Below are 16,171 nucleotides of genomic sequence, written 5' to 3' on the forward strand. Positions count from 1 at the left end.
AAGTATTTGAAATAAGAAATTCTTCACTCTAGGGGCTCCAGCCTCCCCCAACAGAAGAGAAACCTCTACTCATGGAAACCTTGTGTCCAGAGAGTCGACGTCCTGTCCCCCAGTAATGTGTCCCTTCTTCAGGGAGCCCCTGATCTGAGGGAGCTAGCCCTAAACCTGACGATTTAGAGCTTGTGAGGGTCTTAGAGATCTGGTGAATTCCCCTCATTTTACAGATGAAGTAACTGGCACCCAGAGAGGTGAGTGGATCTATCACCCAAGGTCATACAGAAAATTAGGACCCGCCTGATATACAGAAAGAAGAGTGTTTAGAGACCATGGAGTCCAGGGATTCTCAACCTGGGGGTCTGGGAACTTTCCAAAAAATTGTAATATTTTAATAACTTAATTTCCATCCGGTAATAAACATCCAGTGATAAAATGCAAGCTTGTTGGGCAGGGATTATTTCTTCTTTTTTCTTGTATCCTTGGTGCCTAGTACAGAGCAAGCTAGAATAAGCTGAATTGGATGGAATAGAAGTGAATTGAAGACTCTTAACCAGGTCTCCTCCCACACCTCCCTCAAATTGAATTTGTTATCCAAAGGACCGCCTGGTGCTGTTGGCCCTGGGCGATCAATGTTTGCCCCGGTGGCAGAATGGGCGGCTATGGCTCCAGTATCATCTCAACAGCTGAGCCCACTGAAGCTCGGGCAGAGAGTGGGAGTGGGGTTATGTGGGGGGAGATGGGGAGTCACATTCCTGGGATTAGAACTCGAAGGGACTCTGGGCTCCCTAATGTCTCTCCGCCTTGTCTCCTCCTCTCTCAGCCCTCTCTCCCTTTTGTCTCTTGCAGCCCAGCACAGCACCCCCAAAACCCAAACCTCCCCCACTCACCAAGGAGACCATCGTCTTCTGGGACATGCGCCTGTGGCACGTGGTTGGCATATTTTCCCTCTTTGTCCTGTCCATCAGTAAGTAGTGCCCCTAGCCCTTCCTCCTACCATGCCCCCGTTCCTCCCCTAAGACCCTTTCCTCCCCCACCCTTTCTTCCCTTCTTTTCTTCCCACCCTGCTTCCTACCTTTGCTACCTGATCAGTTTTACCTTTTCTTTCCTATCTCCCCCACTCCCAATTTTCTGTTCACCTCATACAAGGCAGCTCGGTATGGAGGATGGATAATTGAATTTGGTCTCAGAGAATCTGGGTTCAAATACCAATTATTTGACCATAGGCAAGTCTCTTATACATTCCTGGCCTTGGTTTCCTTATTTGTAAAAATGTAAAAATTGGGCTAGAAGGACTCTAAGTTTCTTTCTAACTCCAAATCTATGATCCTATGATCCTCACTTAGGTGCAAAAGTAGTCAAGACATCACCCATCACGTTGCTATGTTCTTGGTCCTCTTCTGAAACAAAGGACTGACCCTCAGAGCCAGCCAATGTCCCGAGCTTAACCACCCCAGAGGTATATCAGAGCTCAGGGATGGAATGGGGAGTGAGCTGAAGGAGGGAAGGACAATGGGCTTGGGGGGAGTACAGAGACCTGGGCAGCCTCTTCCATTGTTGGGCTACCTCTCCAAAGGGCACCCTGTGAAGGATGAGAAGGTCAGGTTTGTTGCAGTCAGGCAACCTGTGGAAGGCATACAGACTAGGGCTGAAAAGTTATGGTAAATGCTAGTCGCAGACCGTGCAATGGAGGAATTCTGGTAAGTGCTAGTTGACTAACCACAGGAGGCCCCTAGTTGTTTCTGGCACCTTCTGGTGCTCAAAATGTCCCTGTTTGGGGTCTGCGGGACGGAGGAAACTGGCAATGGGGGCGGTGGGAGGGACTCTGCCCAGTGACTAGAGCCCTCTTTGCCAGGGAAGGTTGCCTCAGGGTAATTACTATAATTACGGGGCCCGGTGTTGGGAAGGGATTCCTGTCATTCTGTCCCTAGAATGCCCAGTTAATGATTCCCCTCCCCCTCCCCCAACTCCCCTGGTCCCATTTAAAGGGCCAACACCCAGATAAGGAAAGGAGGGCAAACTGGGTGGGGCCAAGATGGAAATCCCTCGGCAGTTCCTCCAACCATAGGTTACACGCGGCTCCCAAGTCTCACAATGACTGACTGCGTTTTATCCAATGCCATATCCCTCCGATGACTCACATTGAGTTCTGCATAAAACGAGGCAGGTCCAAGGTACCTCCTCGCTGGCTCTTGAGTTTTACTGATGTAGAGGACTCAGCCAATCATCCCCTGAGACCCCGATAATCCAATCACCGTGGACTTGCTGGCCCCTAAGCTCTGCGTCTCTATCTGTGATTCTTATTCTCTTCATCCTTGTTGGCATGGTAGAGTTCTGGCTGCTCATAAACTGGTCTCTCCATAAGAATACTGTGGAGTAACTAACGTGAACAAGTGTTATTATCCCTCCTTTACAGATGAGGAAACTGAGGTCCAGAGAGGCAGGAAACGACTAGTTTAAGTTCACACAGCGAATGTCATAGCTGTGAATAGAACCCAGGTGTCCTGATTCCCAGTTCTGCCTTCATTCCTTCCACTATACCACAGGGGCCTTTGTTCCAGTGGTTTCTTTCAGCCTTTGGAAGGCTGTCTTTGGTTGGGATTTGGCATGTGATTCTTTTTCTGGCTCTGCCTGGCTAGGGTTCATGGGAAAGCGAACCTGGCTTGTCCAAGGCAGGGTGTCAATGGTGTGGGATGGAGGGAGAAGGCTGTCCAGCTGCAGGTCTGGTGTGGGACGGAGGACCAGTTGAGTAAGCCCCTTTTGACAATGATAATAACTCATGCTTTATTCAATAAACATTCTAATGGGTTTTTTTTAAGCAAGTAAGTTCAAGCCCTTTATCTCTAAATAGTCCTATGATAAAGGCAGTACAAATATTATTATTCCAATTTTGCAGCTGAGGAAACTGAGACTCAGTGAGGGGGAGTCATTTGTTCAGAATGACCCAGTTAGTAAAAGAGCTGAGACTTGACCCCAGTGGCTGTCCACTTTAATCACAGAACATTCCCTACCCATCCCAGTCTTTCCTATCTCATACTATACTATGGACAGGTAGGTATATAGACTAGATGTGTGATATCATTAGTAACAGGAACTCCCAGATGCACAAAGTCCCTCTACCACAGCCTCTTCTCTGCAACTTATGCCTTTATAGACTTGCCTAGGGCACTGAGAAGTTAAGTATCTTGCCCAAGGTCATGTGTCCAGTTAGTGTGGGAGGAGAGACCTGACACCAGGTATTCTTGACACCAAGGCTGGCTCTCTATCCACTATGCAGTGGAGTTGTAAGGCAATGGTAAACTCATTAGGATGTGGAATGTTAGAGCTGGGTAGAAATTCAAATATTCGTCTAATCAGTTCCCCCCATTTTCAGGTGAAGAAATGGTGGCCTAGAGAGATGAGGTGACGTCCAAGGTCATACAATGAGTCAGTGGCAGGCCTGGAAATTGAGCCCTAGTCTTCTCACCTTTGGCCTTTTTCTCTCTCCATCTTGAAAACCTCCGTTTGGTCGCTCTCCATGGCTCAGGGAAATGGGACTCCAAGCCGAAGAGAAGGAAGAGTTCAGGGATGGGAGGTGGAGGATCATAGAGAAATGGGAGAAAGGAGAGGCAACAGGCTTTTACATTCATGGGTTAAAGAAGGCAGGGCCTTTGGCATTCCAAGTGCTGCCGACTTACAATAACCCAGCAGCTGGGGATGGTGCCCTACACCAACCTGCCTGATGGGACGTCCCTACAGAACAGAGCCAGCCGGCAGAATGTCCCACTCCTTCATTTACAGGTTTGGTCGGGAACCTGTCCTGTGTTGGCCTCACCTTTCTTGTCATTGGCCCTGTCTTCATTCAGGGTCAATGTTCCCTCAGTTCAGACATTTAACTCGGGTTCTATCTTCTATATGAGCTCTTTTCTGAACCTAACCCCCTCCCCCCACCCCATGGATTGCTTCCACTTGCCATTACTTCCCATTTATTTTTATATATATCTTATCTATGGGAGACCCCATGGTAAAGTGTGTGGAAAACTGGCCTCGGAATCGGGAAGACTTCCATTCAAACCCTGCCTCTTAAGAAGTACCTGTGACCCTGGACAAATCACTTCATTATTCTGAGCCTCTGTTTTTGCACCTATTTATTTATTTTATTTATTATTATTATTATTATTATTATTTGCACAAGAGAGGCAACAGTGTGCTACAGAGGGTAGAGGGTAGAGAGCAGACCTTGGAGTCGGGAAGAATCACTTAACCACCAGTCACAACTTGAGAAACGGAGCCTCAGTCCCACTGGGGTCCTCCTGCTGGGGCCATGTGTTCCTACCAACCCAGTAAGACTCTAGGTGGCCAAATGGGGTGCCACTCGGTTTCAGTAGATGGAATTTCCTTCATAGGAGTTCCTTGCACCATGAAGTCCATATCTGATATGCCTTTATTTGTACGTCTCCTCAGACGGAATGTAAGCTCCGTGAGGGCAGGGACTCGTTTTGTGTTTGTCTCTGTATTTCCAGCTCCCAGCACGTACAATATTGTTGTTGTCCCTTGTTGTTGATTTGTCCTTAGTTTTTGAAGAGGACCAATGACGTCACAGGGCGATGTCTTGACTAGTGTGTGAACTGGATTTAAGGGAGGCAGAGTTGTGCCAAGTCTGACTGTCCTGGGGCTCGTGGAGACTGAATGACACACAGTTATGTAATGGCAGGGATAGAACTAGAACCCCGGCCTGCTTTTTCTTCTCTCAGGCGTCTTTCATTCTGCTCTACCACCTCCTGTGGGCAGGGGACTGAGTCGAGGGTATATTGGGGCCTCCTCAAGACCTGAAATCAGAACCTGGAACACCTAAAGAGTAAGGAACCCGAGGCGGGAACAGAGAAGTTGGGGGGGGGAGTGACCCCTCCGCACTCTGAGCTAAAGAAATCTGGGTGGCAGAGACCATGGGGTGCTGGGAGGATGAAGTCACTGGGTGGGTCCTCTTGGGGGGGTGGCCCCATCCAGATGTGTGAGTCAGGGAAGGGAGCCAGGACCACATTTCCATCTGCCTTCCATGTGTCCCCTCTTGGCATCCAGCTCCTCGGCTCTTCTCTCTAATGGCACCTTTGCACTAACCCTGGCTCCCTCCCTGGACTCCCTTTAGACCCTCCTCTCCACATCCTCCCTCCCCCCCAGGGAAGAGAGTCGAGCTGACTTGGCCGGGAGGGGACCCTGGATCGCTGAGTCTTTTCCATTCCTCCCTGGAGGTGATGGGCTACATTCAAATCTATTTCACAGCATAATCCTATTAAAGTCTTTCTCCACCGACAAACCATTTCAGGCCTCCATGCCACTCTTAGGGCTCTCCACGGGCCCCAAAGAAGGAGAAGGAGAATCACCTCTCTTTGCTATCTCTACCCTCCGTACTCAGCTACCCTTCCCCAGAGGCAGCCTGGCTTCCTAATAGCCAGCTGCCTCCACCGTAATCATAATAATAGCTTACATTTGTATAGTACTTAAAGGCTTACACAATGCTTTCCTAAGGAGTCCCTGGAGGAGACTATTATTCTGATTTTGTCAAGGAGAAAACTGAGAACTGGAGACTGAGTGACCTGCCCTAGGTCAGGCAGGTAGGAAATGTCAGAGCTGGGATTCAAGCCTAGGTCGCTGGGTCCAGGGGTCATAGAATCAAAGAATCACAGGATTGGAGAATTGGAAGGGATCTCAGAAGTGCTCCAGTTCAACCCACATAGGAAAGGAATCCCTGTTATAATATACCCAACACGGTGTTATTCAACTACTTCTTGAAGGCCTCTCAGGACAGGGAACTCACTCCCTATCAAGGCAACCCATTTCATTCTACATTTGGATAGTTCTCATTAAGAAGTTTTTCTTGACATCAGACCTAACGTTTCTTCTTTGTAACTTCCACCAATTGCTTCTGTTCTGTCCTCTGGGGAATAAATCTAACCCTTCTTCTGTGTTTCCTTGGTACCACACTGCCTCATAAGGTAAGTGACTTTCCCAAGACCACATAGCTGGCTCTGAGGGAGCTGTTTATAGACTGAAAATTTCAGAGCTAGAGGCAGCCCCTGACAGATGACCTTGTATACTTCTAGATAGTTGGGTGGTTCAGTGGATAGAGCACTGGGGCTAGAGTTAGGAAGATCTGAGTTCAAATTTGACCCAGATACTTACTAGTTGTGTGGCCCTGAGCAAATCACTAAACTCCATGCCTCAGTTTCCCCAGTTGTAAAATGTGGATAACAATTGCATTTACCTCCCAGGAGCTGTTGTGAGGATCCAATGACATAATATTTGTATCATCCACTCATCACAGTGAAGTATTTAATTCTCCATTTGCATTTCCCAACCTTGCCCAGGGTAAAAACCGAAATGCCTGGGTAGGATCTCAGAATGCCAAGACTGGATTCAAACCCAAGCTTCCTGAATCCAACCAAGGACAGGTCTCCTTCCACTAATGATCTTCAGTTACGTGTGTTTGTCTGTGTGTCTTGGTGCTGCCTGGCAGACCTGTTGTCATCATATGAATGAAGGAAAAAGCATTTCTTCAGTGCTTACTATATGTCAAGCTCTACTGGGGATAGAAATACAAAAGTGAAACTGGCCTCTGCCCTCAAGGAGCTTACATTCTAATAGGAGGAGACAGCACATGTAGGAGAGTGATGGCCAGAGAAGGGTATTGTGAGAATAATTCATTTGCACCCCTACTCTATTCCAATCAGCATTAATCAGTTGGATATTCTATGTAAATCATATAGGGGTAGATAGGTTCTTATAGTGGGCTTCAGCCTTTAATGTAATATTCACTACCTATTTACTAAGTTATGAGGCTCACTTGGGCAACTAATGGAATGCTGACAAAGATCTCTCATCCTGTTTTGCTCAAATTCCATGTCTAAACCTAGCATGGGTGGGATGCTTTGATGCTTTGGAAAGCCTCCTAATTTTTCTTTGTACCTCCAGACCATTCTATCTTGTCCAACATGAGCAGGTGACTCTCTGATGACCACTTAGTCAGTGGAGATACCCCATGCTTTACCCAACCTGCGGACACCCTCTCCCCCGGCTGATATGTCATTTTCTGGCCCTCAAGAGCAAGGTCTGTCCATCAATGAAATTTTGTATTTTGCCATGCCTCTTCTGCATATTTGGGTATCAAACCCTATAGAAACAAGGTACTGGAAGAAAGGAGCATCTCAGATTGTGAGGAAGATCTGAGATCCACCTCATTAGAGAGGACCATGGACCCTTTAATAAAATGCCATCAGCTCAGAGCTCTGCCTCAGTCTCTCTTGTTGTAGATTCAACAGTTTTAAGCCCCACAATATCTTGGTTGAGAAAGTTACAGGGATGGGGAGTGGGGCCATAGGAGAGTAGCCTGACACAGTCTTTGTGAGAGAAATGACAGAGTTGGCTTAATTAGGGTTCTAGAACTAGAAAGGAGGAGTGAGGGTATTTGGGCAGTGGCACAGTAATTGATTAGGAGAAGACAAAGGGGTGACCTGAATCTGAGTTGAAGTTTGACTATTGCTTACTAGCTGTGTGACTTTGGGCAAGTCATTGCCTCTCTTTGGCCTCAGTTTCTTTATCTGTAAAATGGAAGAGATGACCTCTAAGATCCCTTCCAGCTGAGAATTCTGTGTTCTAAATTTCTTTCTAGCTCTGACCTCCTATGTTTGTTGTAAGGTTCCTCCCAGACCTGCCATTCTGGGATTCTTTTCAGTTTACTCAAATATCACAGAACAGGGGAAGGCAATGGAGAATGAAATACTTGGCTTTCATTCTTAGTCCCACCTAAGCACTGTACCACTGGCTCACTGTGATAAGCCTTATGCAGTCCTGGGGGTGGAGAAGAGGGACATACAAGGTCACCTGTCAAAGGCTGTCACTAGCCTTCATATTATCAGTCTATAACCAGCTCTCCCAAGGAAAAAAAAAATCCTGCCTTTTAATCTTCTAAAAACTAATTCAGACACATCCCAAGCAAATATTTGTGAGGGAAGAGACAGAGGAGGTTTGCACATCCCTCCCCAGCCTGGCAACATCAGCATGAGACAGAGGCCAACATCTGCAGGGGCTCCTTTGAAGCTTGCTAGCTCCCCAGGCTCAATGAGCAGTGGGAGTTGTCCTCCCTTCCCCCCCAGCACTGCAGGAATGGGGGTGGTCCTGAAACAGAGAAGCCAGGGAATGTTTTTAGCTCAACACTAATAATAATGATGGTCAGTGTTGAGTAATGATAACTCATATTTATGCTTCATTAAGTGTGTATTAAATGAATAGCAACAATAGTCATTTCTAAAGAGTTTTAAGGTTTGCAGAATATTTTACCTTTAAAACGCCTGTGATTATTATTATTGTTATCTCTGTTTTATAGGTGAGGAAACTGAGGCTCAGAAAGAGAAGTGACTTGCCCAGGGTCACCCAGCTAATAAGTGGCTAGGGCTCAGGTTTTCCCAGCTATGTTTCACACAGCACCACCCTGATTCTCCTAAAGATTGGGAGTTCCTTTCCTCTGTAGCTCCCATAAGGATGGGAAATCCAGTCTAGGCAAACCCTCCAGTCCTTGGGAAAGCATGATGTCAGAGGAGGCTGGGAGCCTCCAGGCGAAGGAGAATGTGTATGGGGAGAAAATGCCATGGGAGAAATCTAGTCCTCTGGACCTTTCCCTACTAAAGTTAGTGAATGGGTAAGAGTATGGGAGAAGCCTGAATTTTGGAGCGTGTAGCCCTGTGGCCAGGCTGCTGGGAGATACAAATCACAATCTTCCTATTTCAGAGGTGACAACAACCGAGCCCCAAAGAAACCAAGGACTCCAGGTCAAACTGTAAACCAATCTGGAGGCCAGGACATGGCCTCTAGCTTCCTCTACACCTCCCTCCCCTCTCCTCCCCCTTCCCCAGAACTCAAGGGGTCATGGTGAATTCATGATGCTGATGATGGCATCTTATACATTTGTACCTACGCCTATATACAAACCCTAGGTGTGCCTGTTTTGACCAAAGTGACAAATTGTTTCAATTGATTTCCCCCCAAAACAGTGACTCTCCCAAATTGACCATGCCAGCAAGCACACTAGAATTTCAAAGCTGGAACAACATAAACTTTAGAACAAAGAATGTTTAGAGCTGGGGGCAGAACCCTAGACAATCATATGTGTCAATCCCATACTTGTGGGAATGCACACACACTTTCATTTACTTTCACAGCATGGATAAGGGTGCCTAATGGCCCTTGTAATCCAAACACATGTCCCTTTGGAAGGGCCAAACTATCCTTAATTTCTGTGCAATTGTTCTTCCTTCTCTGTCTGAGTAACGGCCCGAGTTGGGGCAGTACTATTAAATGTAGCTTAATTTTATACAATCTATACTTATTTTTCAAGTTCAGTGCCTGTGTAGGCAGAAGAAGGCAGAGGTCTGTGCATAGCAAGGGCCTGGTCCACCTGATTAAGCATTGGCCATGAGTCCACATCCTTAGACTGTTGCCAGTCTTCATGTGGTCCAGTGAAATGCAGCCTGGCTCAGGAGACAGAGGGCCTGGGTTTGCATCTCAGCTCTCCTACTTACTAGCTCAATGACCCTTGGAAAGTTATTTCATCCTGAGTTCCCTCTTCTTTAAAATCACGGGGCTTGGATGAGATTAGCATTTCTCAAAGTGTTCTCTGGGGATTCCTTCCAGAGAGTCCATGAGGTCAAAGCTATTTTCACAATAATACTAAGACATTATTTGCCTGCTAAAATACCCCTCCAACTATATATCTGTGTGAGGCCAAATTTTCTTTATGTAATTCAACCAAAACAACACATCATAACAGATTGAAGGCAGAAGCAGATATGAGCATCCACCTGGCTTCTATTAAGACAGACATTAAAGAGATTTGCAAAAATATGTAAACAATGCCTAGTCTTCTTGCTTTTTTTTGTTTTTTTTTAAATATGGTTAGTTTTCATAAACTATTTTATTTATATTAATAGGCAATGGGCTAGAATTTAATCAGTTTTGATTTCTAATATGGTAAATATTAATAGATGTAATCCAAACAAAAGCTCTTCCGAAGGAAAACAAAATCTCTTCGGAGTCCTCACTAATTTTTAAGAATATCAGAATGTCGGGGCAGTTAGGTGGCACAGTGGATAGAGCACCGGCCCTGAAGTCAGGATGGACCCGAGTTCAAATCCAGCCTCAGACCAAACACTTGACACTTACTAGCTATGTGACCCTGGGCAAGTAACTTAACCCCAATTGCCTAAAAAAAAAAAAAAGACTATCAGAATGTCAAGGGATGTTGGAACCAAAAAGTCTCAGAACTACCAGACTACATAATCTTCAAGCCTTTCCAATTCTAAATCTTATAATCCTTTGAGGAGTGGCAGGATTCTTAATTATTAATTCTGTTGCTGATTCCAAAATATCCCCACCATACTACCCTATACCCATGCCCTGAGCCCACACCTCCAGTGGTTTTGCCCTGAAAGTTTAATTTTCAATATCTGGTTTTTAATAAGATCTGACTCTCCCACCCCACCCCCCCCCCCCCGGCTGGTTCTGCGGCCTGGGCCTGGACAGGCTGTACCGGATCCAGGACAATAAATTTTGGCACTATTTGAACCTGTGGGTTTTGGGGTAGATAGTCACAGCCGGGGAAACAAGTGAGGGAGTAAGACTGATTGCTCTCTCCAAAATCACAAACGTCCAGCAGCTCTCCCCAGAGGACACAGGCGTCCATATTCGACCCTCAGGAGGATGCCCAGGCTGAGCCATCTTCAAGGACAAAACCTAGACCAGAAGCCAGTGGGAGAGAGAAATAATAAGGGAGGCATAACCCCAATTTTTGGGAGCCCCTAGTCTGAGGGGGCTGCCTTCAGATAGACTCTAGCCTGAGGGATAGTCAACTTCTGCCTTTTGGACCTTTTGGACTGAGGAGAAAACTGGACACAGAAAAACAATGTAGTAAGATACGACACAAATTAAAATCTAACTTGCTTCTTGTTGAAATACCAGGACTCAGGGACAGGAGCTCTGAATTATACTAACCAGAGCCCCAAGTCCTTCTATCCCTTGCTTGGGATCTGGTCTCACGGTGGTTCGACCCATTTCTCTTAACTGGGTCTGGGATGAGCCTGCCAAGGACAAAGGAAGAAAAAACCTGGTTCCTTCTCTATCCCTGGCCTCACGGCCTCCAACCCAGCTCTTGCCCCGCTCCCATCTCTGTCTCTGTTCTTTGCTTTACAGTTATCACTCTATGCTGTGTCTTCAACTGCCGAGTGCCCCGGACTCGAAAGGAGATCGAGGCGCGCTACCTGCAAAGGAGGGCGGCTAAGATGTACACAGACAAGCTGGAGACAGTGCCCCCTCTGACCGAGCTAACTGAAGTTCCTGGAGGTGAGTGAGGCTTTCCTTCTTCCCCCAACTCCCCCAGCCCAAACTTCCTGTCACGCAGTCCTTCCTCCCGAAGTCCCTCCATCCCAAACTTTCTGTGCCAGACTCCTCCATTCCAAAGTTCCACATCCCTAAGGACTGCATTCCAAATGCCCCATTCCCACTAAATTCTTCTATAGCCAACCCCTTCATCACAAACTCCCATTAGGGTTGAGAACCCCGAGGGAAGACAGACAACTGTGAAGGGAAGACCGAGGGTTTGCACAGCTGTCCATAATCATTCTCTCGAAGCTGGTGATTGTGGATTGGCATGGCAGAACATTTGCTCCCCCCAAGTGTTTTTGTCACGTGTAGAGTGGTTGCTGAGTGAGTGAAACTGGGGGTGGAGAGAGGGCCTGGGTAGCTCAGAAGGGGAGAATTCTCAGATGTGCTTGGGAAGCTAGAAACATACTCAAGAGAGACTGCTCAGGGCTGACCCTGTGTTCAGAGTGAGGGGGTGAGCCTTGAATCTAGAGACCCATAGGAACTCAGATTCAGAGACGGAAGGGACCTTAGAGATCATCTTCTCCATCCCCCTCATTTTCCTTACAGGTGAGGAAACTGAGTCTCAGAGAGTTGAGGTGATTTGTCTGTGATCAGGCTGCTACAACGTATCAGAGTCATGGGTTTGTGGGGTGAGGGAGAATGGGTCCTAGGACTCTGAATCCCAGGACTAATCAGTATTTGGGGAGCTGTAATGACATAACCCCAGCCAATGCCAGAGACACGGCCTACTCTGAGACCCCTGTGGTGTCTGCAGAGGAAATGAGAGTAGCAAGCTCAGGGAAAAACCAGTGGGACAAGAGCTCGAGTGGGGCTCCAAACAGCAGCACATGGTGCCGTGCTGGTGAGCTGGATGGGTCACTCCACGTCCACTCTTTCAACTATTCCATCTCAAAGTCCCACTTCCTAAAAAGCCTTCACACCAGGCTCTCCTGGGCCTCCTTGACCTTGGTGCTCGGGGGTAGAACTGACCTCCCTTACCACGAAGTCTTTCTGTTTCCTGGGGTTCCCCCCAAACCTCCACAGTGGTTTCTTCTCCTTTTGCTGACCTTTCTTCATTTTGCACTCTAGGCTCCTCTGACAGGCTGCCCCCTCTCTTGGGCCACACCCAGTCTCAGTGTCTCGGATCTCTGCCTGTGGTGAAGGAAGAGGATGAGATGACCCCACAGAGCAGCTAGCAGCCTCTCCTCCATCTCTCCTCTCCTCTCCTCTGTCTCTGTCTGTCTTTCTCTCTCCCTCCTTCCTCTCCTCCTCCTCCTCCTCCTTCTCTCCTCCTCCTCTTCCTCCTCCTCCTCCTCCTCCTCCTCTCCCCCCTTCCCTTCTCTCCTCTTGCCTCCTCTCCATGACTTCCAAGAAGACAGGACTTCCTTTGTGACTGAGCAACCAGCTGCTTCCACACCTTCCTTCTGACTTTTCACTGTCCAGCTTGTCCATCTCTCCCAAGGCACATCTTGGTTGGGGGAAGGGAGAGAGTAGGAGGGAGACTGAAGTTACAAGTTAAAAGAACAACTCAGATTAGGATCTCGAACTTGGGGGTCTGTTGTCCAGGAAAAAAAACTGGGTAGTTGGGACCCATAGTAAGAATTGGGCTAGGCAACATTGAGGGGGACCAAATTTCTCTCCCACTTTCAATTCAGAGACCCTACTTCATATTCTGAATTTGGGCTGGAGAGAACCCCAAAGAAGCCACGTCATAATATTTTGGAGTTGGAAGGGAACCTGAGAGGTCATTGGATCACAAGGTCATAGATTTTAGAGCTAGAAGCAACCTCTGAGGTCACTGGTCCAGCTCCTTCATTTTACAGATGGGAAAACTGAGGCCCAGGGAGGTTAAGTGACTTACCCAAATTTACACCGGTGGTAAGTAGCAAGCCAGAATTCAAACCTGAGTTCTCTGACTCAAAACCCACATTTTCAGGTCATCTGTTCCAACCTCCTCATTTGTAAAATGAGGATACTGAGGTCCAGATTTGTATTCTTGCCCCAAATTAGAAAATGGCTGAGCCTAGATTTAAATGAAAGTTCTCTAACCCTATGTCAGTGCTCTTTCTGCATCTGATTCAACTTCAGGAAAATAGGATTTTTTCAGACAGTTCAAAAGATTTGAAATCAGCAAACCAATCCTATATAGAGTTGCCAAGATGAAAGCATCCTGATGTTTACCAAGTCAATACAGGACATTGGGGAAAGAAGAGGAAAGGAAATTGATGAGGGGAGTTAGAGGAAAAGGCTGGGAATGAGGCCACCCTGGAGACTGACCAAACAAGTATTATAGAGTCATGGAATATGAACAATGGATTTGAATTGAATCAGAGATTTCCAGAAGTGAAATGAATTGTTCCATTGCTAGGGGTCTTCAAGAGGAGGATAGAGGATCACATTGGTGGGAATGTTGTAAAGGGGACACCTGTTCTGTACAGCTTAGCTTAGATCAGATTGTCTCTGAGGTTTTGAGTTCTATGGGCCATGGAGTCGGATCTTTAGAGTTAGAAGGAGCCTTTGAATATAGAACATGGAATGTTAGAGCTGGATGGAAGGAACTTTAGATAGGTTAGATAGCTTATAGCTAGATGTATATTAATTATGCATATTATATAGTCTACATATATTAGTTATATGTTAGATAGTTTAATCTTTTATTTTACAGATTAAGAAACTGAGGTCCAGAGAGAACTTCCTAACTTCCAGGGAGTTGAGAGGGTTGAGAGACAGAGGCCTAGGAAGACCCAGGAGGCTGTGGTTTTGGAATTGCTATCTTGGCTTAGCCAGAGGCAGGAGATTAGATCAGATGACCTGCAGTAATGTTAGTGGTTTTGTGCCTTTGTGTCTTTTATAAGAAAGACTAGAGAAGAGCAGCAGATATGAATGAAGGGATGGAAAACAGATCTTATGATGAAAGGGTAGAGGGATTAGCGAGGAGACAAGAAGGCTGAGAGATGATGGGATCATTGTCAGATTCTGTGAAAAGTTTGTTATGGGCTGGACACCCAGCCCTGGTTTCCCATACTCCCGGGATAGCAGAACAAAGGACAGTGAGAGGGCATTGAACTGAAACAGAAGGCATTGTGGTCAGACCCAAAGAAGGACTCACTCAGTGTGGGACTTCATGGGAAGGTGATCAGTAGAGTCCTAGTTTTAGAGACATTCAGGAAGAGACCCTCTGTCCTGGGTGGCCCATCTCAAGCAGCTTTTCCAAATGGTAAGCAGGTAAGAGAAGAGGGTAAAGGTCAGGGAAAGGTGGAGATGGTTGTAGTGAATAGGAAAGATCACTGTACTAGGAGTCAGAAGACCTGAGCCCTAGTTCTTAATTCCTTTCTTGCTGTGTGATTGTAATTGGAGTACTCACCTGGGTGACTTCATGTCCCTGGGCCTCAGTTTACTCAAGGAGCAGCAAGATTTTGTGGTGGATAGAGTGCTGGGTCTGGAGTCAGAAGACCGAAGTTCAAATCTGACCTCAGACGCTTATTAGCCATGTGACCCTGGGCAAGTCATTTAACCTGTTTGCCTCAGTTTCCTCATCTGTAAAATGGGAGTAATAACAGCATCTACCTCCCAAGTTTGTTGTGAGGAACCAATGAGATGATAATTGTGGGGTGCTTAGTACAGTTCCTGGCACATAGTAGGCACTATACAAATGTTAATTATTATTATCTAAAAGATGAAAGAACTAAACCCTATGGCCTCTGAGGCCCCTTCTATCTATGATCCTATGTTCCTATGACTCCCTTTCTCTGAGCCTCAGTTTCCTCCTCTTCAAAATATGGACAATGACAGCTGCCCTATATCTCCCCGGGGGGAGGGGTGTTACGAGGCTCAGATGAGAACATAAGTGGGCAAGTGCTTTGGAAAATAGAAAAGCCTGGGAGACAGAGACAGAGACAGAGAGAGTGTGTATCATCAAGGGAGCTTACAAAACGTTATGCCCCCATGGACTCTGAGCGGGATCCATCCAGGCCTTCATTCATCTCTTCTTCCCCATGTCCTCTTCTCTCCTTTCCACTACCTTTCTCTCCCCAACAGGTGACAAAAAGAAGAAGAAGAAGGACACTGTGGACACGGTGACCATCAAAGTGGAAGAGGATGAGAAGAAAGAGGGCAAGAAATGAAGGGCCTCCCTGACCCCTCATGTACCTCTCAGACTCAGAGAATGTCCAGAGGGGCTCTAGAAATCATGGGCCCAAACCCCTCATTTGACAGAGAGAGGAGAGGAAAGGATTTGCCCAAAGTCCCGCCACAAGTCAGCAGCAGAGACAAGCCTAGAACCCAGGCCTCCCGGTGTCTGGTCCAGAGGTCTAGGGCTCCGTTTTCCTTCCAAGAATCCTGCCTCTTCCACAGTCTGATGGCCCAAGCAAAGTCATCACAGGCCCGATTTCCTCCATATCCTTCCTGGTTCTATCTCCCGTACATCCCTAGACCTTGTCCATTCCAGGACTGCTCTGTCCTCCATGAGGGTGAGGGGCTTCCTAACGTGGCTGGTTGTAGTAACTCCCATTTCCAGACCTCTTTAGGAATGATGAAGCACTTTTTTGTCTCCCTATGAGGGAGACTGCCAGTCTTCCTATCTGAGGGGCAGTGTGGCTCTCAGGTGACACTTTTGGAGTCAAGAAGACTTAGTTTAAAATCCTACATCTAAAATGTACCATGTGACTAAGGGTAAATCACATCAGAGATGGATGAAGAATAGACCTCATGATGAAAAAGTTACAGGAATTAGGGTGGAGACAAGAAGGCCGAGAGATGATGGCGTCGTTGTCAGACTCCATGAAAAGCT

The 16,171-nt window shown here is 46.8% G+C and overlaps 1 protein-coding gene across 1 annotated transcript in view; it reads left to right on the forward strand.

The window, feature by feature from the left end:
* TMIE (transmembrane inner ear) overlaps positions 1 to 12,578 on the forward strand; it is a 31,858-nt gene extending 19,280 nt beyond the window's left edge. Inside the window, exons 2-4 of the mRNA XM_027842143.1 lie at positions 844 to 961; positions 11,212 to 11,361; positions 12,472 to 12,578. Coding sequence (XP_027697944.1) covers positions 844 to 961; positions 11,212 to 11,361; positions 12,472 to 12,578 — 375 coding nt within the window. The remainder of the gene's footprint in view (positions 1 to 843; positions 962 to 11,211; positions 11,362 to 12,471) is intronic.
* The last annotated feature ends 3,593 nt before the right edge of the window (positions 12,579 to 16,171 follow it).

The sequence above is a fragment of the Vombatus ursinus genome, unplaced genomic scaffold, assembly GCF_900497805.2.
Source record: "Vombatus ursinus unplaced genomic scaffold, bare-nosed wombat genome assembly UNPS02014867.1, whole genome shotgun sequence".
NCBI classification, from domain to species: Eukaryota; Metazoa; Chordata; class Mammalia; order Diprotodontia; family Vombatidae; genus Vombatus; species Vombatus ursinus.